This window comes from Pantherophis guttatus, chromosome 4 (assembly GCF_059756535.1).
Source record: "Pantherophis guttatus breed Tessera chromosome 4, ASM5975653v1, whole genome shotgun sequence".
Classification (NCBI taxonomy): Eukaryota; Metazoa; Chordata; class Lepidosauria; order Squamata; family Colubridae; genus Pantherophis; species Pantherophis guttatus.
In genome coordinates this window covers 63,897,895-63,925,860 of record NC_142066.1, presented here as the reverse complement: position 1 = coordinate 63,925,860, position 27,966 = coordinate 63,897,895, and the positions used below count along the sequence as shown (strand labels likewise).

Below are 27,966 nucleotides of genomic sequence, written 5' to 3'. Positions count from 1 at the left end.
GTAACCTTTTGTGCGGGGATCTTAGTTCCAGCCTGACTATACTACAACCAGCAACCTTTAGTAAAAGAACGCATCAGTTCACCAAAATGGAGTCAAGGATCTTTCTTTCCTTAGGGACCTGACAGGGGCAAGTCTGACTTATTGATTGTCCAATGCCATTACTGTACCCAATACCAAGCCCTAAAATGGAACTAGTATTTTCCAAATATTCAGTGAAAGTCAGGCGAAAGGATCTCACTTCTTAACTATATTATTTTATAAAATTAATATCTACCCTTGTAGGGTGAAGAAGAGATAATTAAAAAGAACACCTATTGTCCTGGAATGCTGTTATTGTCTGGCAATCTTATATGTGCTCTCTGAGGTATAGGAAATGATGATTTTAAGGTAGGAGAGGAAAGAAAGAGAGAGAGAGAGAGAGAGAGAGAGAGAGAAGGAGGGAGGGAGGGAGGGAGGGAGGAAGGGAAGCCCCTTTCTTCTAAACCCTCCAGGCTCAGGACAAGCCCAATTCTCTTTGTTTAAGTTTATAGAACTGTGTGTCAAATGGGAGAAATTAGATGAAGGAATCAACTGGCAGCAAAAAGTATAAAAAGAAAGATAGCCATTACTTGTGAGCCTGAAATAATTATGCTGATAATTATGCTGCCAGACACGTGCATTATGGATTTATTTTTTTATGTTATATATATATATGTTATGGGTATAGGATTTTCTACTATTACTCACATCTAATGCTTTGCTTTTACCTGATTCTTAAGGAATAGCTTCTCTCACAAAAGAATGATAAAACCAAGAAATCATAAAACTTTTCTTAAGCCCTAATTTTGGAACATTAAGGCTCCTGGATCTCTGGCCATCTCTCATGTGCTGCCATTGTGGTGACACAAAGTGAAGTTACTGTTGGCAAATCCACTTTTCTTCCAAAAGGTCCCAAGGTAACATATAGTTCTGCATGGAGAAAAGGGAATTGCTACCAAATAATCCCCAGCACTACAACTAAATTATCATATCAAATATTTTTGATGTAAGGTGAAAATTAAATCTATACATGTGGATTGGATCAGAGATTCAGACTCAAAAAAGGCTAGTCAGTACAGTAGAAAAAATTTCTCTCTGTATTTATGGCAAGAGAAGAACAGCTCATTATGAATAATTGTTATTTTCCCTTGAGGCTTATTGGTTGATATATCCCTTTAACAGAAGTAAAGGTTCATTTAATGTACAGTCATTACACATTCTGTTGGCACTCATTTAGTTAAGAAGTATAAAGACTTGGATATCTTTTAAAAAAACTGATTTCACAATGAAATGTCATTCTCATATAGGCTGTCTCATTATAACATCAAATACGGTACATGTCAATTAGAATATAATAATTCTGTGTAGCCTCATAAATGAGACTACTTCCTATATTTTGAGAAAATTTAGTTGTCAGTATACCAAGTTCTTCTTTTTATTAATAACAAAATTAAATTAAATTAAATTAAATTAAAATTAAACTTATCCAACCAGAGACGAATGTGCATTTTTTTATGTCTCTCTTCTTTTCCTCCTTCCTTTCATTTTTTTTTCTTTGCAGAGTATTTGTAATTCATAAAATTACAGAAATAATTCCACCATGTCTGGGCAACTCATATATTTCCTATTAGAGACCATAACAAATTTAATGTGCATTTTTACAGAGTTAGCAGCATTGCCATCAGCAAGGACTCAGGCCAGTGGAAAGTGATTGCACAAATTACAAAATGCCACATAGCACTGAATTATAACTTACAACGAATGCTTTGGTGAAAGAAAAAAGATGTCAAGTTGGTGGCACCACATTGAGATAATATTCAAAACTGGCTTGTAAAATGTTCCAAGGAACATCTATTTGAGGTTGTATCACATACAAAAGCAGTTTACAGAATGTAAGTTAAAGTTTGCAGATACAGAAGTTGCAAAATTAAAGAAAACCCACCAAAATAGAGAACACACACATATATGTATTTATAGAAACCTTTAAGTACCCCATAGGGGTTGGCCAGGCTAGTAACTGCCACCATCAAACAGTAAAGAAAGCAATAGTCATGAGAGGAAGAAATCAACTAAGAAAGCCCAATAAAGGCTCTGACACTTTCTTGCACATGTTCCATCATTATAGATTTTTTTGTACTTATTAGCTGCATTGGATTTATGACAAGATTTGCCATCCAGGAAAGAAGTTCTTCCAAAGGACAAAGAAGTTTCCCTCCGCTGCCATCCGAGTAGAGTTGGCATCTGGAGAGCTAGAGAGGCTACATGTTCAGATGTAGTAGGAGGGAAGTTGAGTTCATTATCTTTCTGCTTAGAGTTATCTCTTTCTGGGATAAGAATCATATCCAGTTTGATAATATCAAAAAATGAAAAAATAAATAAAAATAAAATATAAATAACAGCTGAAGAATCAGGGGAATTCAGTACTTTCATTTGTTTGAGTCAAGAAAAGAAAAAGTACAGAAAAATGTACATTGCCACATTAAACAATATTTTTTACAGTGTGCCAATTCCCCTTAAAAAGGAAAAAGAAAAAAGAAAAAGAGAGAAAAAAGGGGAAAAAATAGATTCAAAAGAAGGGAAGAAACTTGATATTAGTCTCTTCTCTCTCTCTCTCTCTTTTTAAAAAAGTATAATGTTTTATTTATTAATTTTGTATGCATTTCCTGAAGAAGGTGCTCCATTGTGTAGCGAATTAGAGTACATTGGGTGTAGGGTGGTGGTTGGAAGTTAGGGTCAGCTTTGCTGTCCGCTCCGTAGATTTTACAGGCGATTTTCTCTTTGCTTTAAGAAGAGAAAGTGATATTGGAAAAAGTCAGCACTTTTTAGATCAAAGCAAAGCACCCTTCACAAAGCCACAAACAAGAAGCAGGACAGAAAGTCCATGGCTTGTAGCTATCCTCGCACCTGCGGAAGAAGTTATAAGATATTCGCTCATCTTGCAGATTTCCAATGCTCCTTTATAAGGCTGTTTAAACATATACATTCATATATTTAATTAGTTCGTCAGCTTGGCTCTTGCGCCCATGACTTTCTTGGCATGCACTGCAAATAACAACACATACAAAGGATTTCAGTCCCACAAGGTGCTTTGCTTTGTAAGTTTTGCTTTGTATGTTTCCCCCTAACGATATAATCTAGTCATATGGAAAAAGAGCATTATGAATACATTCTCAAATTGTTCTTTATTCCCAAATCCCAATAATAACTTTGCAAAGTGAATTTTATGCCTCAAAGCAAGCTATGAACAGAGGATAATTCAAACCATCAGGGCTCAACATCTATGGGCAGCAGGCTGTCTTTAGTTTGGTGGTAGACCAGTTCTGCAATCCAGAATTAAAATGTCTATTTTTTTAAAAGAGTAGTGTATTGAGATTTTTAAGAGTATGTTTAAAGGTATCTCTGTTCACAAATATTTATAAGCCTATTGCAGATTAGGTGACACCTTATTTTTTTTTATAGAGGGGGAACTTGTTAATCTTTGAAATCCTGAAGAAAACTGTCCATGCCTTGACATAATTTTTTTAAAAAATCTGCATAATAAGATCAAAAAATATCTAAAGATATTTAGAGAGGATAACCTTGGGCAAAATGGTCTAACCTGTTAGCTCCAAATCAGAGATGGAGAAATTCTTTGTGGAACATAGGGATTCAGTGAACTTTCTGAGCTCACTACCAGCCTTAGACTACAAAAATAGGCCTGTGTAATGTTGCACATATGTGCATATGAAGTTATGGCAGATTGGTGAGATATGATCAACCACAGACTAAACAAATATGTCATCAGACATAATAAAAACAATGAGAATACATTCCTAACTCAAATAGGACCAGGATCATTCTCTTTCTGAAAGAATGTCTGAGACCTGATTGTTGCAAAAGTATTCCCAAGCTCTAAGGGTTAATCAGTATTATTCAGTCATGCACATTTGCAGAAGATTTTTTGTGCTTTGAATATAAGATATTCTGAAAGGTAAATTACATAGAATAATAGACCTGAAGTGTATGAAGTGACATGTTTTGTTTTGCTAAGGAATGGGGCTGATGTTCTATGATCTATATTTTATATATCATCATAGAAGTTAATCACATGAGCAAAATAGATGGAGACAAAATATAATAATATGTCCCTTATCTTATTCTTAATACTGTGCTGTATTAAGAATAAGCACTGTAGGTGTCAGCCTCTTTGATACTCGCTTGCTATTGGCTGTAATAGTGTATCGGGGAGGGGGGGAAGATTGGCATTTGGGTGGGGAAGTGAGTGGAGTGAAAAGGGCCTGTGAACAAAAAGGGAGGGATGCTCTCATGATCTACTGTGCAGCTGAATGGAGTTGTTTATACCCAGTCAAGGTCAACCATCCTGGAATACCAGATGGATGAAAACACCTGAAGATGTGCTCCACATGACACCATATGGGATGGGGATTGGACATTCAGCCTGGGTCCCTGGGATTTGGAGAAACTTTCAATATGTAACTTTCACGCCTTTTGGCTCAGATCTTGCTTTTCCTTCATTGCTATCATTGCTATCATTTTTTTTAATATTTGTATTTTATGTTTTTTAATTCTGGCTGTACACCGCCCTGAGTCCTCAGGGAGAAGGGCGTTATATAAATTTAAAATAAATAAATAAATCATTCCAAACTCAGTAAAAGTACCTCTTCTCTACAAACATGGAGTTGGGAGGTTTTCTTTCTTGGGTTTTTAACAGAGGCACACCTGACAGTAGGTCCTCTCCACACTCTGAAATACAATCTGCCAAGAGTGTTCTCTCAAGTTCAGCTAACCTAAAAATATGAAGATGTTTCAAGTACTCAGAAGCACTGCAAGATCTGTAAAATCAAGTGCAAGGACTGCACAGAACATAGAATCATAGACTGAAAGGAACCTTTAAGGTCTTCTAGTCCAAAGCTCTGCTCAAGGCAGGAGAACCTTACATCATGCCAGTTAAATGATTGTCCAGTCTATTTTTGAAAACCACCAATGAAGGAGGAGCTACAACTCTGGAAGGCAAGTGATTCCACTGATTAAATGTTTCACTGTCAGAAAGTTTATCTTCGCTTCAAGATGGTGCCACTGATGGCAGCCTTGGTGAAATGCTCTCTTATAATTTTGAAGTTTTCTATTATTTTCTGTGACTCTGAGAATTTCATACTCAAGAATTGAACTTTTTAATATCAAACAATGGATTTTAAATAACAAACATCTATCTGGGACTATTCCTCCCTTCTTTTCAAACGCGGAGGAAATTCTTACTGAGGGAATGGCAATTATCTCTTTCGGCCCAGCAGAAACAATGAAGCAGAAGAACAAAAGAAGGAGGAAGAGAGGCAAGAGAGGAGGCATATTATAAAGGCTCAGGAACATGGAGTAAGCAAATCTCCCACACACTTCTGCATTTAACTAATCTTTGCTCAAATAGATGAACTGCTACGTTCGTATTGGTAGGAAGTTACCAAGATACATACAGCATGTCAACTGTCTTACTAGAATATTTAGACCACTGCTACACAACATTAAAAAATGCTTATCGGTCTTTAATATGAACAGCTGTGGGACACTCTGATCACTGTATGTCACCGTGTACCTGTTTATAGACAAAAGCTTAAAATAATAAAACCAACAATAAAATCAGTGAAGTCTTGGACTTAGGAGGCAAGGTCTCTTGTGCGAGGTCTATTTCACAGACAAAAGTCTGGAAAAGCATCAGGCCCAGATAAGATAACTCCTTCTTACCTGAAACTTTGTGCTGATCAATTGGCCCCATCTTTACTTGCATTTTTAATAAATCACTAGAGATGTGATGTTCCTTCTTGCTTCAAATGCTCTACTATTACCCCAATGCCTAAGAAATATTCCATTAAGGAGCTGAATGACCACAGACCAGTTGCTCTGTCATCTGTAATTATGAAAACCCTTGAAAGTATAGTGCTGGCCCACCTGAAAACCATCACGGATCCATTGTTAGAACCCTTGCAATTTGCCTACTGAGCAAATAGATTGGCAGATGATGCCATTATTATAGCATTGCACTATATCTTACAACATTTTGATTCTCCAAGGACCTATGCAAGGGTTCATTTTGTAGATTTCAGCTCGGTATTCAATATTATCATTCCAGATATTTTTGTAACTAAACTCACTCAGCTAGCTGTGCCTGACCACAGTTGTAACTAGATCATAAACTTTCTAACAGATAGGAAGCAGCAGGTGAAGCTAGGCAAAATCACATCAGACACCTGTACAATCAACACAGATGCCCCCAGGGCTGTGTGATCTCTCCATTACTCTTTTCTCTATATACCAACGACTGCATCTCAAGGGATTCATCTGTTAAAGTACTGAAGTTTGCAGATGATACAACAGTGATTGGTCTACATTCAAGATGACGATGAATCTGCATATAGATGGGAAGTTGAACAACTGGCCCTGTAGTGCAGCCAGAACAATCTTGAACTGAACACACTCATAACTATAGATATGATAGTAGATTTTATGAGAAGCCCTCCTATTCTACCACCTCTTACAATACTGGACAACACAGTATCAACAGTAGAGACCTTCAAGTTTCTAGGTTCTATAATATCTCAGAACTTAAAAGGGACTCCTAACACAATATACCATCAAAAAAGCACAATAAAGAATGCTTTTCCTATGCCAACTCAGAAAGCTCAGACTGCCCAAGGACCTGAAGATACAGTTCTACAAAGGAATTATTGAATCTGTCATTTTCACTTCTATAATTGCCTGGTTTGGCAATTATACAGCAATCAAATAAGACAGACACAGATTTCAACAGACTGAAGTTAGGACTGCAGAAAAAATAATTGCAACCAGCCTGTCTTCCATTGAGGACCTGTATGATGCACAAGCCAGAAAGAGGGCTGTGAAAGTATCTATAGACGGCTCACATCCTGGACATAAACTGTTTCAACTTCTTCCCTCAAGATGATGCTATAGGGAAGTGATGGCAAACCTTTTAGAGACCAAGTGCCCAAACTGCAACCCAAAACCCACTTATTAATCGCAAAGTGCCAACATGGCAATTTAACCTGAATAATGAGATTTTTCTACCTAAAATAATGATAAACAACACAGAGAGTCAAACTCAAGGTCCAGAGGCCAGATCCAGCCTGCGGGGATCTTAGATCTGTCCTGTGGGCTGCCCTAGAAACAGCAAAGGACTGGCTTGTGGTGCCTCTGCCAGCAAAAATGTGTGCCCCCAAGCTCCGTTCTCACTGGCAGAGGACGGTACAAGGCCGTCGCAGTGGAAAACAGAGCTCAGAAGCCTGTTTTCACTGACAGAGTGCTTGGGCCACCAAAGACAAATGAGTGACATCAAGCTGGCCATGCCCACCCTGCCCATGGCCATCCCGGCCCCCATGGTCAAACACAACCCCGGCCCTCAATGAAATCAAGTTTGACAACCCTGCACTATAGGGTATTGCATGCCAAGACAATTAGACATAGGGACAGATTTTTCCCTTGTGCTATCACTCCGCTGAACACTGAATTCTTGAAGTTCTGTCTACTGTGTATGTATATCAATCCCTAGAGTGTGGCTATAGTATTATTTATTCCTTTTATTATTTTACTTCCTCATTTTATTGGTATGATTACATAGTCAGCCAGATGTTCAGACTGGATTGGCCTTTTTGTTTACTTATTGTATTCATTCCAAGGACCTGGAATAGGCAGATTTGGCTGTTCGATAGTGTTAAATATCATAACAAGATGTAAACTGACTGTATATTTGTGATGGGTAAACACCTTTTCTTCCAGTAGTTCTGTAGTTGCTAGCCCTGGTTGCTCAGCAGATGTCCAGGAATGCCAGCATTTAGTGTGGTCCTTGTTAACTGGGCAATGACTGAGCCAGTATAGATTTCTGCAATTTACATTTTACTATATTTTTTTAATGGGAAAGACAAATCTTTGTCTTTACTGCTCTGATTAGATCTGTCCAGTATGGGTGAACCTCTGGCACAGCTCTCATCTTCTTCCGAGCATATAAGCCCCACCACCATGTGAAGGTAGTGCCTCACTGGGAGTCCAGATTATCAATATGGTTTGTCATCCAGATGTTCATATTGGATTTGGCATCTTTATCTATCTATTTAATCCTTTCCAAGGACCTGAGATGTACATGTTTGATGGTATTATAGATATCGTCATAGGATGTAAACAACCCTGTGATGATACTTCCAAATAAAGCTGCCTTTTGCAATTGACTGATAGTGATTATTATTGAAGTTCTAGTATACTGTGCCCATAATGGATCTAGGAAAACTCACCACAGCCAATTCACCATGGCCATCTTCCAATGGCCATCTAACTATAGGACATCTTGTTGTGAGACAATCCATGTGAGATAACTCAATGTTATCTTACAACTTATAAATGTTATATGCCACTGTTTCTTCTATATTGTTTCCATCTTTCTCAGTGGAAATAATGTTGATGAAACAGTGGCAGATAATATTTATTGCATTGAGTTATCCTATGTGGAATTGTTCATGGTGAGTTCTTCCGTAGAGTGTAGGCCACAGCAAGTTGTCGCATGGTGAGTTAGCAGCAGCAAGATAATCGCAGCAAGTTGGCCATGGAAAGATGACTAAAGCAAGTTGGCCATGATGAGATGGTCATGGCAAATTGGCTGCAGCATTTTGCTAATCCACTAATTTGGTCACTTTGTCAAAGAAGGATATAAAGTTTGTCTGGCATGATCTGTTCATAACAAACCTATCTTGGCTTCTAGTAATCACCTTGTTCATTTCTAGGTGTTCACTAATCTTTCAGTTTATTATCTTTTCCAGGATTTTCTCTGGTTTTGATGTCAAGCTGAATGGTCTATAATTTTCTGGATCCATTATACCCCTTTTTGTACACTGGTATCACATCAGCTCTTTTCCAGTCCTCTGATACATCTCCTGTGCTTTAGGAGCTTTGAAAGATTACATTCAGTGGTTCAAAAGTAACATTAGTTAGCTTCTTCAGAATCCTGGGATGCAAATCATCTGATCCAGTTCATTTGTACTCGTTCAGAGTAGATAGATATTATCTTACTATTGCTTGCCTGTTTTTGACTTGTGTACCTGATCTGCCTCCCACTGTGGTGCTTTTGATAGGTTGGGCTATTTCTTCCTTTTGTATAAAAACAGATGCAAAGAAGGAATTAAGTTGCTTTTTCCCTGCCACCTGTCACGTTCTTGCCATTTGCTCCCATTAGTGGACCTATTGTTTCCTTGACTTGTTCATATAGAATAAATAGTGTAAGTACTTAGTGTAATTCCATATCCTTCTGCACTTTTAGGTCCCATTTTTTAATAATTAACTGATTAGGGTGCTGGAGGCTAAAATATACAAAGAACAGATGCAGGAATTGGCATGTTTAGTTATTAAAAAAAAGGACTTGGGATGACATGATAGCAGTGTTCGAATATTTGAGGGGCTGCCCCAAAGAAGAGGGCTATTTCCAAAAGCACCAGAAGGCAGGACAAGAAGCAATGGATTGAAATTAATCAAGGAGAGAAACTAACTTACAACTAAGGACAAACTTCTTGACAGTTAGAACAATTAATCAGAGGTTTCCAACTTGCCTCCAGAAATGTGGATGCTTCAACACTGGATGTTATAAAGAAGGGATTTCTCTGAAATGATGTAGGGTTTCCTGCTTGAGCAGGGGTTGGATTACAACACCGCCAAGGTCCTTTTCAACTCTGTTATTCTTCTGTTATCAGCAAAATATTGTTTAAACACCATAGATACAACTTTAAATGCGTAACTTCAACTGTCCCATATACAGTTTTTTAAATTTACACAAAATAGCAACAAGTTATCCCAAAATTTCCTACCTACTAAATGCAAAACAAATAAAGAATCGAAGCGGAATACTAAAGACAATAAAAATCATTGTGGATCTTCTATAAACAAGCAGGATATGAGAAGGAAAAATGATGAGCCACAGCTGCTCATTAAATTAGTTCATCACTTGGTTTTCAAAAATGTATTTCAGATTGCAGCATATATAATCAGAAAATCTGCAAGCTGTAGGTATTTATAAATTATTGTGAAGTTTTATAAATTGGAACAAGTTTGTGATATTCACAAGGGAGAGGCTAGTGGAGGTATATATACATACGTACATAGTTAGGAAAATGTGAAAACTTTTAAAAATAGATTGTTTAGATCTGTTTCCAAAGCTAAAGTTGAAAGTTAATATGAATATTGCTTGAAATGCTATCGTGAATTTACACTGATTCTATAAAAAAACTGTCATTATAATGATGCTATATTAATCTCTACATGACCCCATGGTTTTAGTTTATTCCAGTCCCCATGATTCAAAAAAGATGTTGAGACCTTAAAAAGTGTGCAGAGAAGAGCAACAAAGATGACGAAGGGTTGGAGACTAAATTGTATGATTAATCTTTGAGGGAGCTAGGTGTATCTAGCCTATTGAATTGGGGGCACAATTGGACTAATAGACCTCCAAGGTTCCTTTCAGTCTTATGATTCTATGTTCTATGGAATGTTGTAATAGTTTTTAAGAAACTTCAATTGAAATGAAGTCTGAATTAATTATAGGAGGGATTGAGAGAGACCACAAAAGGGAAAAAGGAGGAGGGTCTATGTGACTGATGAGAGACTTCGTCAGAAGATCACAAAAGAGAATTACATGACCGTAGGGTATTGCAAATATTAAAGATATGAGTCCATTGCCAAACATCTGAATTTTGATCATGTGACCATGGGAATGCTGCAACGGTTGTAAGTGTGAAAAACAGTCATAATTCACTTTTTTTAGTGCCATTGTAACTTTGAACAGTCATTAAATGAAGTGTTGTAAATCAAGGATAACCTATAAATGGGTTTTAGCAGTAGCATGGCCAAAGGAAATAGACATTTAAGAGAAAAATGACTATATTTGCCCTAAGAAATCCCTGTAACCAGTGTCATATTAATCCATGTAAGGATTACTTGTTTTAGAAAGGAACTATATAGCTATAGCTGTGCTGGCAATCCAAAAACTGATCTTTGCATTAATTCTGTGTCTGAGAGATCAAGAATGTACCGTTTTATGAGAAGCAGAGATATTAAAATACAGGTTTTATGTAATCTTCATATTATTTGCAGAAATGTGAGTTTCTTTTAATAGCTTAATTATATCCACTCTTCTCCCACTTTCCTGACTGCTTCCTTTTCTAATTGCAGGAGCAGAATGCCCTTATCAGCACGAGAATTTAAAGAGCCTGATTAGTTGCCAATCATACTTAGCATTTCTATTGTCTCATGGCTTAAGCACTCTTTTCTCCCTCATTTGACGGATTTCTCCAGTGCTATTTTTGGTGAAATCTTCAGCTTCACTTTTTCCATACTGCTTCTGAAAATAATTCACATTAATAGAATTCTGCTGTACTTAAAATTTTTCTTTTTCTTTTGAGTTTGCTTTTAACAGAAGCATCACCATTATGTATCTAATGTAGTAGAAACTTGCATTAATAAAACCGAAGTTTAATCCAAAAACTACTTTATCTGGTATTTGTTAGCAACTGCCATCTATTCTGCAGGCCACTTGTATGCTATAGCAAAATCTTAGTAAGGTTTACTCAGCTTTATTTCTCTGTTGAAGTCAAATAACCAAATGAAGAACAATAAAAGTTACTAAAGAAAAACTAATTTGAATTTTTGAACAAAATGTGGAACATTGTTATTAGAATGAACTATTGGCTTATTAAAAAATCTCATCTCAAATATATTTTGAAAAATGGATACCTGGGATTAGCTGTACAACTAATACTTTCAGTTAAAAATATTAGAATTGTTTTAAATTATTAATAATTAAATAATTATTTTTAAAAATGTATTGTGAGCTGCCCTGAGTCTTCAGAGAGGGGCAGCATATAAATTTAATTAATTAAATTAAATTAAAAATAAAGGCTTGTGTTCATATTTTATCATAAATTATTAATAACAAATACTATGCACATATTTAGAAAAAAATTATCAAGCAAATCCTGAGCAACAAAATTCAATTTGATTTTGAATATGGTGTAACTGACAGGATGATCTGACATTCACAAGTGCTAATCTACTCACTAAATAGGTATAGATATAGAATTGATATTTCATACAAGAAAGAGAGATTGTTGGTCACATAAACATGAGAAATATCTCTGTCATTCTCTCGGAAGAAGAAAATGTAAATTATTCTTTTTTTTTAAAGAAAACATTTGAAGGTAGAACTCAAGGAGTTGTCAGAGGAAGATTCTGAGGACAAGACTAGAGAAAGGACTGAGTTCTATCCATTTCTCCAACAACTTGAATATTAACTCATTGGAATCCCAAAGTCCCAGAATAATAGAGACAGAAATACTATCTGTTTGGGGATGGTACTGGCAGGAATTATAAACATAGGAACTCTAAGCAGGAGTGGGGGTGGGAAGGTAATGGAGGGAGTTTCTGTGTTAGATCCTCCAGCCTTCTACTTCCTAGGATCACATTTCAGTACAATGTTTGATTATGTTTTTCTCCCTACAAAGATGAAAATTTGAAAATCTGCTTAAATTTTTCACCATTTCATAGCTTTGATCATGGCAAGTTCCAGAATGCGGCCGCGCACCCCTGACACACACACACACACACACACACACACACACACACACACACACACCCCATATCAAAATGTAAACATTTTATAGACTATTTTGTATTTCCTCTCTATTGTATTTCTTTATTATAAAGCTTGAGCAATTTTAATTCTAGATTACATAGTGATATAAAGAAATATTTAAGAAGAACTCAGGACTTGTGACCCACCAATCCAAATACAGCTGCCAAACCTTCATTTATTTCCTGCTTGAGTCTTTTAAAGCAAGATAATCAAGCACACTAGAAGGACTCATCCTGACAAAACTCAAAATGAATAGTTTCCTATATAAAAATAATAGAATGACAGAGACCAAACAGTCCTTCCCACATTAAAAATACTAATAAAATTACAGGAATATTCTAAGGGACCTTTGGATGTAATCCCTCTTGTTTCAGTTTGGGCTTTTATATTTTTACCATAATTTTGATTTCTTTTGTTTAAGCCATTCAAGTGTACTAATTGTCATTTGTTTGATGTACCCCGTCTACTCTTTGCTCTGTTTCTGTAATCTAAGAAGGTATACAAACATGGGTCTTTGCAGAAGTTTATTATATTAGTTAGACTGAACAAAAGTAGCATTGTGATGTGATGACAATTTCTTGATCCTTATATAATGGGTTGGCACTTGTATTGAAACATCACAATGGTGTTTATGTTATTCTGTCCCTGCCACGCCCCACAAGGATGCCATTATATGAAAAACAAAATGTATCAAACTTCTAATGTCCTACCATGGGCTACAACTGACATGCAGAATAACAGGTCAGTTGTACCTGTATTATGTAATTTTACTTTAAAAAGCCAAATGAGGCTTTTATTTTTGTTTTGCATGGTCATAAGGATTAAGCATATCAAGATTTTTGTATAAAATGTTTTCTAATTCTATGCAGGATATAAAATAACAGCATCATTTTTCTCTAATAATAGCATTGCTTTGAGTTTCAATTACATGCTAATCACATGCTTAAAATGTTCAAAATGGTTGCTCATACCTGATTGTGGGCTTTGCTTAGGGATTTTGGCATCTACTGGAGGATTAGAGGTGGGACTTTGACTAGCAGAATTATGGATGTTGTTAGAGATGGCAGCTGTGATATTCTTGCGAGGTTTATCCTGCAGCCACATTGGAGAAGCTTCAAAAGCCTGCATTCTTCGGGAGTGGCTGTTTGCATTCACTTTGAGATAAGCTTGGGCTTTGTATTCTTGAAGTTCTCCAAAATTGGCATCCATCACTCTGCACTCATACAATCCTTCATCCTTTCTCCTGACTTTGGAGATCTGTAGCTTGTGGGAAATATCATTCCCCTGTACTTTCACTGTCTGTAAAAATGCCAGAAACATGTCTAAATGTTATTGCTATTAGTAGATACCTCTCCATGTCTTCCTTTCATGCACTTATGTCCAGTTAACAGTGTCCCAGATCAACTAGAACCAAGAGAGGGGGGAAAAGCCTCCATTACTTTTACCTAGTAATGGTTGCCAGGTTATTGCATATCTGGCTTGTTATGTTTGCATATTTGTTTATGATACCCTACTGTTCGCCACCTTTTGTAAAGTGTTAAGGATAATTCTATCAAACAGCTGGATTTATATTAAAAATAATTTTAGAGCAAATAAATGAACCATTTTAACAGTATCATAATATTTAAATTTGATATATGACTTTCCCAATCTTTTAGATGTTTCGTATATATTTTGCTACACAGCTATGACAGTAGTGTTATCCCTGCATTGTTAGGACAGAGCAGAGGTTCTAAAAGACGGTGACTTAGCTAAGAAGAAAATGGTGCTCATGAAAGGCAAGTAAAGTGCATACGAGGCACTTTGTAAGGATTAGGCATGTTATCAGGATAGGAGCTAAGGTTTTAAATAGAATGCAGAGTGGCCCAGAACCACCATGGGAATTCCTCAATAGCTAACCATGGCTACAGATTTAGACCAATCACACCCAATTGATAAAAGGTGCTGGTGAATATATTATTGAAGAAATCAATAATATATATATATTATTTTATGGGCTACTGCAGATTGGAAAATGGACCATACAAGCCTCTGGCATTTAAAGATTTTAAATTAAATAAGCTGCTTAAGCTTCCTTTTCCCAAGCAGCTTAAATATTTTTTCTCTTTCCTTTACATTCTCACAGCAGCCCAGGGGGAGGGGAGGAGACGGAGGGAGAATGGGTGGGTCAAGATCATTCTAATGTCTACTAGGCACAACATTCCTTTGAAGGAATATTTTATTTCTCTTAATTCACACTTAAAACCCTCCATTTTAAGAGAGAAATGTAACACGATCTATTTCAGTTTAAACAGAGCTGATCTGAATCCAGCTAGCTGTTTCTTTGTTTTAAATTCTTACTTTTACTAACTACACACAATATTTGTTACAATTAATGGGTTTTTAATACCAATCTAATCCAATAAACTTTAAATTTACTTAAATTACTGAGGTTACTTAATTATCAATTTACAATGATTGCAAGGGAAGCTAGTGTCCAAGACAATGCCTTTTTATTGAAAACTAAATCCCAATAATTTTGTGAGATATGAATCTCTTTTTTAAATTATGCCATTTCTTTTCTGGCTTTTACTTTTTGCAATTTGCTGAATAAGGAGTCTATGCCACTCACTTCTACTTTATTGCCAAAAACTCTGAGGTAATAAATCAAATGTTATTGATCTAGTCTTGCTGGAATGTATTTGGGGTATATCATACTTGCCCAGATACCCCTTATTTCATTGCAATCTGTTTTCTCAACCTGTTTATGAGAAGCTTTACTTCTCACAACATTAATCCCTCCTGAACTTAGATTTCAAAAATACGAATAGTGATATACTAAAAACACCTTTTATTGTGTCATTTTTCTTTAAATTGAAGAAATTGAATTGAGGACTCCATTAATCAGATAAACAGCTGGAATAGTGGACTGGAATTAAATGATAGTAAAAGCTGTGGATAGGAAGACTAGAAAAATGATGACAATGAATCATGCCCTTCATCCTTGAAACAATGTTGACTCACCCTACTTACCAAGGAAAATGGGTGAGCATTGAACATTGCAAGTACATCAAACAGTTGAAGAAGAAGAAAAGGATATTGGAACAATATCTGAAGAATAGCAGTGCATCTGAAGATGCACTGAAGTTAATGTACCACACCTACTGAGTACTGGATAGAAAAAACTGGTCTACAAAAAAGACCAAATGAAGAACAGAAAAGAGGCATGGGGGAGACAAAGCATTACGTTGAAGAAAATAGAAAGCAAGATAATAATAAGACCTAGCAATGGCTAAGAGTAGAAAAGTTGAGGAAAGAGATTGAGGAGCTTTATTATGACTTCAGAAGACCAAGCCTTAAGAACAAATGTATCCAAAGCCAGAATTGAGAAGACAGCAACAGACAGCAAGTGCCACCTCTTCAAAGAAGCTGAAGAAACAGTGGATTAGTTAGTTAACTGTTGCAAGAAGACACTCAGACATATAAACAACAACAGGACAAAGTAGCAACATCTGTGCATTGGAAGATCTGCAAGAAATTTCATTTGCCTGCAAGAAAAAACTAGTGGGACCATAAAATAGAGCAAGTAATAGAAAATGAGGGAGCTAAAATATTCTGGGATTCAGGCATCTGCCACATAATACCTCAGATTTAACAATTATTGGTAAGAAAAACAAACATCTGGGTAAATAGAAATGGCAGTACTTGAGGGTAGCAGAATAGAAGATAAAGAACTGGAGAAAATAATGGTATATAAAGACCTGCAAATAGAAATAGAATGACTGTGGCAAAAGAAAGAAAATTGCTACCAATATTCATAGGCACTTTGGGTGCAATTTTAAAACAATGGGAGCACTACTTGATCATCATGGTAGCGATCAGAGAGCCATGTTGGTGCACTGGTTAGAGTACAGTATTGCAGGCTAATTCTGCTGATTGCTGATTACAGGCAGTTCGAATCTCACCATCTCAGGATTAATTCAGCATTCCATCCTTCTGAGGTCAGTAAAATGAGGACCCAGATTGTTAGGGGCAATATGCTGATTCTGTAAACTGCTTAGAGAGGGCTGTAAAGTACTGTGAAATGGTATATAAGTGCTATTGCTATTGCTATCATTGCCATTGATAAATCAGCCATCAATCAATCAATTGCAAAAGGCACCTTTACTCAGAACAGGGGAGGGGAGGGATCCTGTTGATTCCTAAAGAAGTAAAGAAGGTGACCTTGATAGAAATATAGAACTATAATTACCTAAGTCAGTGATGGCGAACCTTTTAGACACCGAGTGCCCAAACTTTGTATATGCGCATGCCCAAACTGAAAGGTGCGTGTGCGAACACGTGCATTCATGGACAGGCACATGCATGGAAATGCAGGGACATGCACAGGCATAGACATGTGCAAATGTGTGCTTGCATGCATGCATAGCAGAAACCCAAAGACCAGCTGGCCGGCAGGAGGTAGAGTATCCCAACACTGGCAGCGCGACAAGAGGTAAGGTCTTTTTCTTTCATGAGCTTCTGTTTCGTCTTTTGCAGGGAAACAGAAGCTCACGAAAGAAATACCATGGAGATCTGATCTGGGGTGATGGTGCTCGTGCCAGCAGAGAGGGCTCTGTGTGCCACCTCTGGCATGCATGCCATAGGTTCATCATCATGGACCTAGGCACTGAACTCATTCTTTAACTCCTGGCAAATATGAAAATATTCAGAAACAAGACAAATACACACTCTCCTTCAAGGATTAATTCACCAACATGGACTCATCCACACATCACAACAAATAAGTAAGTGAACATGCTAACCCTGTGAGAACTCTGGGTTCAAATTCTTCCCAGGTAGTTTTGCTCCTTTTATCCTCTCTCATGCACTTCATTTTATAAATAGAGAATAGCACAGTCAAATTCAGAGATGGGGTATTTTAAAATTGTTTTTGCCTGAAATAATAATAATAAAAACTAATGCTGCAAGCAAAACTAAAAGACATAACTGTATGTCTTTAATAGATCATATTTTCAGAAAATACATCTAATAAACAATTGTGCTCTAGTTTTTCAATTTTCCATATTGGAGTAATAAAATTGCAGATTCCAGGTCTGGAAGGGATGTTGGCAATCTTCTAGTCCAATCCCTGCCGAAGGCAGCAGACCTTATACCATCCTGGACAAATGGCTGTCCAATCTTTTCATGATAACCTCCAACAATGGAGCAGCCATAACTCTGGTAGTAAAGGTAAATAGAACCCACCCCCGAGGCTAAACTATATGATGAACAGCTAGGTATGGTTAGCCTAACAGAAAGAAGTGTTGGGGTGACAAGTTAGCTGGTATTTGAAGGGCTGTCACAGAGAAGATGGGATAGACTTATTTTCCAAAGTACCTGAGGGCAGGATGAAAAGCAGTGGGTAGAAGTTCGTTAAAGTATAAAGCATATTATCATTTCTCATGATTTTGATGCTACGCCTCTGTTGATGCATCCAGGACTGTATTGGGTTTTTTGGCAGTTGCAGCACACTGCTGGCTTCTATTTAAGTGGTGGTCCACTAGGATATCTAGACCCCTCTCACAGTTACTACTAATGAGCCAGATGTCACCTATTCTATACCTGTGCATTTGTTTTTCCTGCCTAAATGCAGGACCTTACTTTTCTCATTGCTGAACTGTATTTTGTTTGATAGGACCCAATGTTCAAGTCTGTCAAGTTCCTTCTGAATCCTGAGAGAATCTTTCAAGGTGCTTGCAATTCATCCCAGTTTGGTATCTCTGAAATTTGATGAGCTCTCCTTCTATCCCTTCATCTAATTATGGTATTTATGAATATGTTGAAGAACACTGGGCCCAAGACATAAGTATCCCATTATAGGCTTCCCTTCATGCAGATGTAGTTTCATTGAGTACTTTTGTTTTTGTTCGTTGAAGTCAGACAGTGGTGAAATCTAAAATGTGTTACTACCGATTCTGTGGGCATGGCTTGGTGTGTGTGTGTGTGTGGGGGGGTAATGTGACTGGGTGGGCGTGGCCAATTTTTTTTTTTTTTACTTTTAAAACCATTTTTTCTACAACCTCTTCAGCGAAAAATGCTTTCAAAAGGCTCTGAGATCCCAGCTGAGTTGCCTGATTGGCAGAGGCTTTTTTCTTTTAAATGCCTCTGACAATCCAAGCTGAGTTGCCTGATCAGCAGAGGTTTTTTTTCTTTTAAAAGCTTTTGACGATCCCAGCTGAGTTGCGCAATCATCAGAGGCTTTTTTTTTTACTTTTAAAAGCATTTTTTCGGCCGAAGAATTGTAGAAAAAAATGCTTTTAAAAGTAAAAAAAAAAAGCCTCTGATGATTGTGCGGCTCAGCTGGGCATGGAAGGTGGGGGCAAGGATTTTTGCTACCAGTTCTCCAAATCACTCACCTCCATCGCTACCGGATCGGGCGATCCTGTCCGAACCGGGAGCATTTCATCCCTGAAGTCAGCTCTTCAACAACTGGCTGACTTTTCAGTCATTTATTTACTATTCAGTTTTAAATATGTGCTTTTCATAGGCTTTTCATGTCAAATAGGAGTGATGAGCTCATGCCAGTGTAGGCACAACATGCTTGGAAGCATTTGTCTCTTAGTAACTTTCTAACTATCTCAGCCTTAGATTTACATTAACTGAGTAATTTAAAGTGCCTAAGAGACAGGAATGTTATGACATTGATTATATGTGTGAATGGCTAAAGTTTAGATTTTGTTTTATACTGAAGTTTCATGAAACATTTCTCAAAAAATATGCCTATATCTAATGTCTTTAATTATGTAAATATACATAATTCAATTTTCCGATCAATTTGTATGATGTGAGTAGAGCAGATGTTTATACAAAATTCTATGCAACATTATTAACAAATTCAGCCTGTTGTCCCCCATCCAGCCTCCAGGCACTGCAAAAGGATGTTCACAGCATCACATGGGTCACCTACAGTAGAAATATAGAATTGGGTGTCATCATCATACAATATATACCTCAACCCATGGTGATGAAGGATCTCACCCAGTGGTTTCATATAGATGTTGAAATGGAGTGGAGATAGTATCAAGCCCTGTGGTACACAACAAAATAGCAGCCAAGGGCTGACCCTTTCACTCCCCTCCTACATCACAGAGAAAGAACCCGAACCAGCATGAACTGTGCCCCCTATCCCCATCCCCTGGAGCCAGCCCAAAAAAATGGTTGATTGTGGTTGACGGTATTGAAAGCCACTAAGCCACTAAGAATTAAGGAGAGCAAGGATGGCTGCCTTACACCCATCTCGCTCTCTCCAGAGACCATTGACAAGCACGACCAGTGCCATTTCCATCCCATAATCAGGCCTGACTCATGTCTGAAAAGGATCTAGATAATCTGTTTCATCTAGCATCTTTTGCAGCTATCAGGCCACCATCTTTTCCACAACTTTCCCTAAGAATTGGAGGTTGGAAACTTGATGAAAATTGTCCTGGCAGGTGGGATCCAGTTGTGTTTTTTTTAAGGAGAAGCAAACTAAGTCTTGCTTAAAAGCATGCAGAAATGTCCCCTCTCTAGTGATATATTAATTACTGCCTGGACCAGTAGTGGGTTCCACTTGCCTTCACTACCGGTTCGGAACTGTGCGAGTGCGTGCGGTGCTTCTGCGCATGCACAGAGCATCCATGATGACATCCGGGTAGGTGGCTGAATCCTCCCTCCGCTGCTACTACCAGTTCGCCCAAACCTGGGCGAACTGATAGAAACCCACCACTGGCCTGGACCCACCTGCTAATCCCCATTCTGGAGTCTTTCACTATCTAGGACAGTTAGTTAGGGATCTAACCAGTGGTGGCATTCAAAATGTTTTACTACCAGTTCTGTGGGCGTGGCGTGGCGTGGCGTGGCATGGTGTGGCTTGGTGGGCATGGCTTGGTGGGCATGGCAATGGAAGGTTACTGCAAAATCCCCATTTCCTCCTGATCAGCTGGGACTCAGGAGGCAGAGAATAGATGGTGGCAGGGCCAGTCAGAAGTGGTATTTACCGGTTCTCCAAACTACTCAACATTTTCCGAACATTTCTTCAGAACTGTCAGAACCTGCTGAATACCACCTCTGGATCTAACTAACAGATCGTGGCACTGACAGCATCATGAGCCCTGTCCACTTCATCAGAGCCAATTGGATGAAACTGTTCCCAGATAACAGGCTAGACATGGACTATCTCCATGCATGGGGTCCAATGGAAATGGATCTGAGCAACTTTGTTCATTAGGTGCTGTACAAACACCTCGGTCCAGTCCTGCAAAAGATCACCAAGTCCCCCTGATCTAGGCGGGAACAGGTGACCAGAAACAGGGCAGCACTCTGAGGATACAACAAGAGCAGAAAAATACTGCTGTTTTTCCACTCTTACTACCATGAAGTAGCCCTTAATAGTTGCTCTAAGTTATGTCCAGTCAGTATCATCCTTTGTCCTCCTCCAGCAGCACTCTAGGTATCTCTTTGCTCTTTTCAGAATATGCAAAAATACTATTCTAAGAATCTTGTCCATGACATTAATAGACATTTACATACTTCCTTTACTTACTGACTTATTTACTTACTTTACTTACGAGATTTAGAGGCTGTCCAACTCTGAAATGTTATTTTGTTATCACTTGGATAGTTATGTAGCATTTATATAGTCTCCAAAACACATTTCAGATGAATGCTCACAGAATGAATCCCTTCTCATTAAAAAAATTAAATTAAAATGGAGAAGACCTCAAAAACAGGGTCTGAAGACAGCTCTGTTACTGGCATGTCATACAACACAAATAATTTACTTCAATTATGTGCACCTGTTGCAAAACCTAGAAATATATAAGCAGTATAGGGGTTCACCTGTCAGGAAAATCTTCAGTGCTGATAAAAAGCATGCTCAAGATAGATTGACTAGGAAACTGTATCAGTATTACCTGCAGATTGAGAAATACACAGAATTCCTTGAGATACTGTGATCATTTTCTTATGGAAACTGCGCTAGTGTATTCCTTGGCATTCCTTTAGAAAATGCTTCAGCTATGAAGGCACCTTCAAAATTTCCCTTTAGGAGGATAGCAGTGACAACTTTACTACCAATATATCAACATGGAAATATCAGCAGTAAATTAATTCCCAAAGAAAATAGTTATGAGACATATTGTCTTTTTCAGGAAAATGCAATTTATCTATGGTTTCTGTGATTTTTATTCCAAAGACATAGAAAGGCATTAATTAGTCCAAGACTGATGGGTTTTTGGTATGGTTATTAATTAAAGAGAATAAAGCAAGTAGAAAGTCCTTTAAAAGGAAACATTACTCTATATTTTGTTATACACTTACACTTATCTTTGTTCCATCATTATCCAAGTCTCTCTCTGGTGATAGCTCCACCTGTTGGAAAATGAATAACTGTTTTACATATAGAAGGTAAAAAGTTTCTTATGTAAAAAATAAATTCCATCACTTCTCATTTCAAATCACTCCAAATTGCAATATATAGGACTGTAAAGCAAGAACATCTAACAATTACTGTATTTACAGGCTTTCAAGTGTGCTAAAATGCTGCTAATCTGTACCTTATTGTGAGATTGAGTCATTGCTTATATAACTAGACATATGGTACACAAAGTGACTGCACTGTATCCATATGAAATCATAGTGAGAATCTGCTGTGGTTCAGTATAACATATATATGTTTCACCTATTTCCTACACCTGCTTTGCCTACTTGTTGCAAAATGTGATAATGGCTCTTATTCTAAGCATTGTTATGAATGTGTTTGCCATTTCATAGTTAGGGGGTTAAATAGTTAGGGGGTTACTTTGCTGTTACTCTAGTAGTTACAGCAAAGTAGAGATAGTCTACTATTAAATATCTGATGGTAATTGGCAATAACAGGAAAGTGTCTTTCACACCACACCTGCTGCTTGTGAGCATCCCAGAGTCATCTGGTTGGCTACTATGGACATTAGAGTATCAACTCACTTGAATAAAAGAATGTTGCTTCAAAGAATGTCCTTACCTCATCCCAGGGACTAGCAGAACTCATTCATGTCCATATTCTCTTAAATAACTACACTGGTTAATTAAGCCACACTGGTCCACCATAAGAGATCATGGTCCATAAACTTCAGTGAAGAGGCCTTCATCCTGCAGTAGCTTAATTTATATCCTCATGAAGGTTCTTCCATTTTTTCTTTTCAGTGCTATTATTGTGACCAATCTAGTTTACCAATATTTTTAAACTAGACCTGCAGATTAGGCAATAAACAAAACAAAGCAAAACAAAAACTCTGAAATACATGGCAAAGATTTGTCCCTGGGGAGATAGATCCAAAGAATGACCTGGTTGGAGCCAAGCACTGTCTATAATTATCAGGCATATGCTGTGAGCTGACATGTTTATTCCACTGGAATTACTTTTATGAACAATTCAGAGAGAAGGAGAAAATAAGTTTATTGTATTGTTGTGAATTTATCAGTGAGCATGTGAGATACAGAACTGATTCTGCACATTGCTGATCGATGAATAAGTAATAATAAGTATTCAGTGTAAAGTATATTTTAGTTTACCATAATATGAAACAGATCTATAATCTTAATCCATTCCCCACCATTACCACTTAAAATAATAAAAAAAAATATATTGAATCCTGAGGCTGAACAGATTCGTCTGGAAATAGTTTGAAAGGATCCAATATACTCTGGATCTAATCTGGAATCCACAGGAATATTTTAAAAGTTCAGATAATATCCTGTATATAAAATGAATTTTATGGAATAATTTATAACATGCTTGAATGTCACTGACCATCATTAATTCTAGACTAAAATTTTAATTTAAGAGGATTGTAATGAATAGTTAAATGTCTGTGGAGATTCTCAGTCATCCAGATCATGGTTGTCACAAAGGTGCTTTATCAAAAGGCAACTGGATTTTCTTTGTTTTTCCTTTAAGATGTTTTGCTTTTCATCCAAGAAACTTCTGTACTATGTCCTCTTTTGAAGTATTAATATAATTTATCTAAAAATCAAGGGCTTTTTTTTTGTTTGAGGAAGACAACCATGTTCAACTCACTACTGATAGAGAAAGCCATTCCTCATTGCTATACAGGTAGTCCTCGACTTATAACGGTCCATTTAGTGACTGTTCAAAGTTACAATGACACTGAAAAAAGTGACATGACCATTTTTCAGTTACGACCTTTGTAGCATCCCCATGATCATGTGATCCTTTTGCAATCTTTTGACAAGCAGAGTCAATGGGCAAGTCGGATTCACTTAACAACCAAGGTACTAACTTATCAACTGCAGTGATTCACATTACAACTGTGGCAATAAAGGTCATAAAATGGGGCAAAACTCATTTTAAAAATGTCTCACTTAGCAATTGAAATTTTGGGCTCAGTTGTGATCATAAGTCAAGGACTACCTGTAGTTAGCTAGATAATTTGATTAGATACCTCTTACTTTGATAATATTAATGAATTATGAAACTGTCTGGACATAACAAAGACATTGCAGAGATGAGTATATAGAATCTGAAAGATGCAAACATGTATTTTCTACTCTGTCTCAACATAAGGAATAAAACTGACATGGGATCTATTAAGTTCTTTCTAAAATTATATGCTTTGCATTGGTCAAATTTAACTCCTTTAAGAGTCTACACCTTTTACTCGTGTTTAGAAATAACAGGTTTTTCAAAGCCTGTTAGCCATGAAATAAAAAGCCAGGATTCTATTCCTTGGGGTTATCTCTTGCTCGGAGATTTTTTTTACTTCTCCTAGTAAGTGAGTATATTACATTTCTGGAAAAAACCAGGTCTGTTCCCCGAATCTCTACTTTCTAGCTGCTTAGGGAACGCTTAGGTTGTGAGCTGGTACCTGAGCATCCATCACCTCAGCTCCAGCTTCTTGGTCCTCAGTTGCCCTCAGAAACCACCACTGGATTTCCAGGTACACTGAGGCAGAGCCACTCTGGAATGCACAGGACATCTCCACATTCTGCCCCTCAGTGGCTGTGACATTCTGAGGGAATTCAGTAAATTTGGCTGGAAAAGAAAAGCAGGTCTCATTAGGATTCTTTCTCTCTTTTTCTGTCTATACTTCCCTTTTCTAGTCATTTCCTTGATTTCTCTTTTTTGGAATATGGTCTTTTACAGATGTACATGGGAATAAATTGCACTGCATTCACCAGATCATATTTATAAGTGATCATGCACTCAGATACATGTGCATGTATCTGATTAATTGATTGAATAGGACTTAAACCCAACTAAGTACACTTAGGATTGCAGTACTGTCTTTCCCAATTTTATTTCTTCTTCTTCTTGTACTAATGTTCATGTCTTTTTTATTCCATGCCCTCCTTTGAAGTATTAATGATCACTTTTATTTTTCTTCTTCTATATTTGTCTAAGAACCAGTGCTATCCATGGGTGAATGGAAAAACTAACTATAGAAATATTTGCACAATCACATATAATGAAACACAAATATTGTATGGAAGGCAGTATTTCAATATTTTTCCTTAGGGATTAGTGAAATGTATCAGGCAATCCAAATGTTTCTTTTTCATATATTTACCTATTAAGTATTAAGTAATTATCAGAATAGTATGATTCCTTCTTTTCTATTTTTAAAAACAAGATTTAAAAAGTGTGTTAAGGCATTTATTTGTTATAAAAATTCCTGTGGTTAGATCCTACTTAATGTCAGTCTCAATTTTGTTTGAAATACCACACTAAATAAAAAGTAGATAATAATTTAGTTCAGAAGATCCAAACACTCGAAATACTTCACTTCATTAGTTCAGTCCCAGTACTCCAGTATGGCTATCTCTTTGAAAAACAGAAAATAAAGAACATGTTTCTTAATACATATTTCAGAGAAAAATCGGCATAGGCCCTTTATATTCCCACAGGAATATTGGGGAACTAATCTGTTCAATTAAGCCACCACACATCTTGCTTTCAGTTTTCAGACAGTAAGCACCAGTTTGACCACTTCAGTTCTGTGATATTACAGATTCACAGTGGACATGTTGAAAAGTCTTCCATAATAACTTACACATATGTGCTAGATTATATTCATTGCTCATTGCTGTGTCATTGGAGAAAATTCTTGATTGCTCTTCACTTTTTAAAATAGTTAAATTGCAAACAGCCACAGGTATCTTTTTCAGGGATCTCTCTCTCTCTCCCTCTCCCTCTCCCTCTCCTTCTCCCTCTCCCTCTCCCCTCTCTCTCCCTCCCTCCCCCCTTCTCCCTCTCCCCCTCTGTCTCCCCTTTGAAAAGAAAATCTCCTTCTCAATCATTCACTAGCATAGAAACTCGTTGGTTGTTAAAAAAATTAATCATATTCCTGCTGGATACTATTCCGTCACTCCTGTCTAAAGTGTAACAAATAAACAAGCCAAAAATTGCTAACGGCATTTCCAATTGTCTGTACAGTATTTGGAGGAATACCCTAATAGGATTTCTCTCCATGGTGCTGAAAACTACACTGCAGCCTTTAAGTCTCAAACAACTGGGTGGGTTCTGCAGAGCAGGGGCTACTTGGAATGCAGATGGTGCCTTTGTCAGAGTGGTTTGGGCCAGAAAACGGAGTGGTCTTTGTAGAAATACAGACAGAAACCAAGGTTTGAGAACATGAACATAGGATTATAGGGGAAAACAGAAGAGAGGGAGGGGACAGAGGAGAGATTGATGTTTTAAAAAGACTATACTATTTAAAGCAGAAAAACAAATTCACTTTTCCACATGCTCCAGGATCCTGAATTCTGAACAGAAGGTTTGGAAAATTACATATACTATATAACCTCTTTGTTTCGAAAACAAACCAACCATCTCTCTTTAAATGAAAGCACTGCTCAGATATAAAAAGCAATACATATATAAGATTTCTGTGCTACATTTGTGTCTGGAAACTGAATGCACATATTTATATTGTACTCACTTCTGGTGAACATATTCCCCCCTTTTTAATGGTTTTTTAAAATAAGATTTAAACAAGGAAATACAAGGAGCGCTTACTTCAATAGCCCCCCCCCATTCTTTTTCTCTCTACCAGATCCCCTCTATTCCAGTCTTGACAAATGGTAGCTCTTACCTTGAGAAGAAAGTCCTTGCTGGATGTACAATACTGTGAAAACATGGAATCCAACAGAAGGCCAAAAGATGCCCATGATTCCAAAGCGAGAGGGGGTCAGGAAGTCACATCAGGGTAATGCCAGAGAGCCACACAATCTCGCAAGAAAAGGAAGGGCAAAGAAAATTTTAAAATGAGATTGGACACCAGAGCCCCAGCTGTAACACTGCCAGTGTTCTCCTGGAAAAACTGGAAAGGAGAAGACCAGCTTCAGAAGGATTTGGTAAAAAGAAGGAGAGGAAAAGAGAGACAGACAAACAAACAAACAAACAGAGAGAGACTAATTGCTCAGATGCCAGATGTCCAGATCCAGCCTTCCTTGGATTTGAAAATCGAGCCTTCCTTGGATTTGAAAACAGATTCTTCAGAGTACCTTTCGTTGCTGCGATTTGGCAGTTCAATAAGCCCCTGCTGCTAAACACTGCATGATGAGCGCCCTCTCTAAACACTGTGCCAGCTTGGAAAAATAGGGAGGGAGATGAGAGCCTGGTGTTGCTCCTCACACTTCAACTTTTCCCCTTTTTTGCCTCTCTGTGTTGGAACAGCTGTGCTGATGCCTTTAACACTGGCTTCTTGCTAGCGCTGTCTCTGTCTGTCTGTCTCTTGTCTCTCTGTGTCTCCCCCCTCCTTGCTGTCTATGGTGCTGAGGACGAAGCATATAATGGGGCATCATTGCAGAGGGCAGAAACATTGATTGCATTGATGGGGGAATTTTCTGCATCCCTCCCATCCTAGACTGAAGGTTCAATGCGGCGGTTTCATTGATGAATCTGTTTCAATTCTTTTTCTCTCTCCCTCTCTCTCCCTGTCTTCTGCATGCACTCCAGAGGGGATATAATTAAAGAGCCAACTGTATTTTCTTCTGCTGCTTTTGTGTTATATCTTTCATATTGTAAGCTCTGATATATTACAATGGTGACAGAAAATAATTTTACAACCTTGTTTATGAACTCAGGATCCTGATCCAAAACAGATTCCCTTCTAGGAATTATTTTCAGTATCTCTTTTTGAATATTCCTAGATAATAAAAAGTTGGTTAAAATTATAGAAGTGATTGACTTCTTTCATGACATTTTACAATTTTATATTTTTCAAACATATTTTCAGAGCAAAAAATAATTTGAATTCTGACTGTGATTTTCTGAATTG

General features: G+C 37.3%; 1 protein-coding gene across 4 annotated transcripts; it reads right to left on the bottom strand.

Annotated features, from left to right (window-relative positions):
- Window positions 1–665: 665 nt before the first annotated feature.
- On the bottom strand, window positions 666–27,645 carry VSTM2A (V-set and transmembrane domain containing 2A). 4 transcript variants are annotated; one of them, XM_034416321.2, is made up of 5 exons: window positions 26,779–27,645; window positions 24,568–24,719; window positions 22,007–22,057; window positions 13,660–13,987; window positions 666–2,799 (listed from the first exon to the last, which is right to left on the bottom strand). In XM_034416321.2, the coding sequence occupies exons 1-5, from the start codon at window positions 26,852–26,854 to the stop codon at window positions 2,711–2,713; spliced, it is 696 nt and encodes a 231-aa protein (XP_034272212.1). In that variant the 5' UTR covers window positions 26,855–27,645; the 3' UTR covers window positions 666–2,710. The 4 variants fall into 4 exon arrangements, with proteins under 4 accessions (XP_034272212.1, XP_060547753.1, XP_034272211.1 ...); XM_060691770.2 differs by having other exon boundaries at window positions 666–3,060; window positions 24,553–24,719; window positions 26,779–27,639; XM_034416320.3 differs by having other exon boundaries at window positions 666–2,922; window positions 24,553–24,719; window positions 26,779–27,636.
- Window positions 27,646–27,966: the final 321 nt, after the last annotated feature.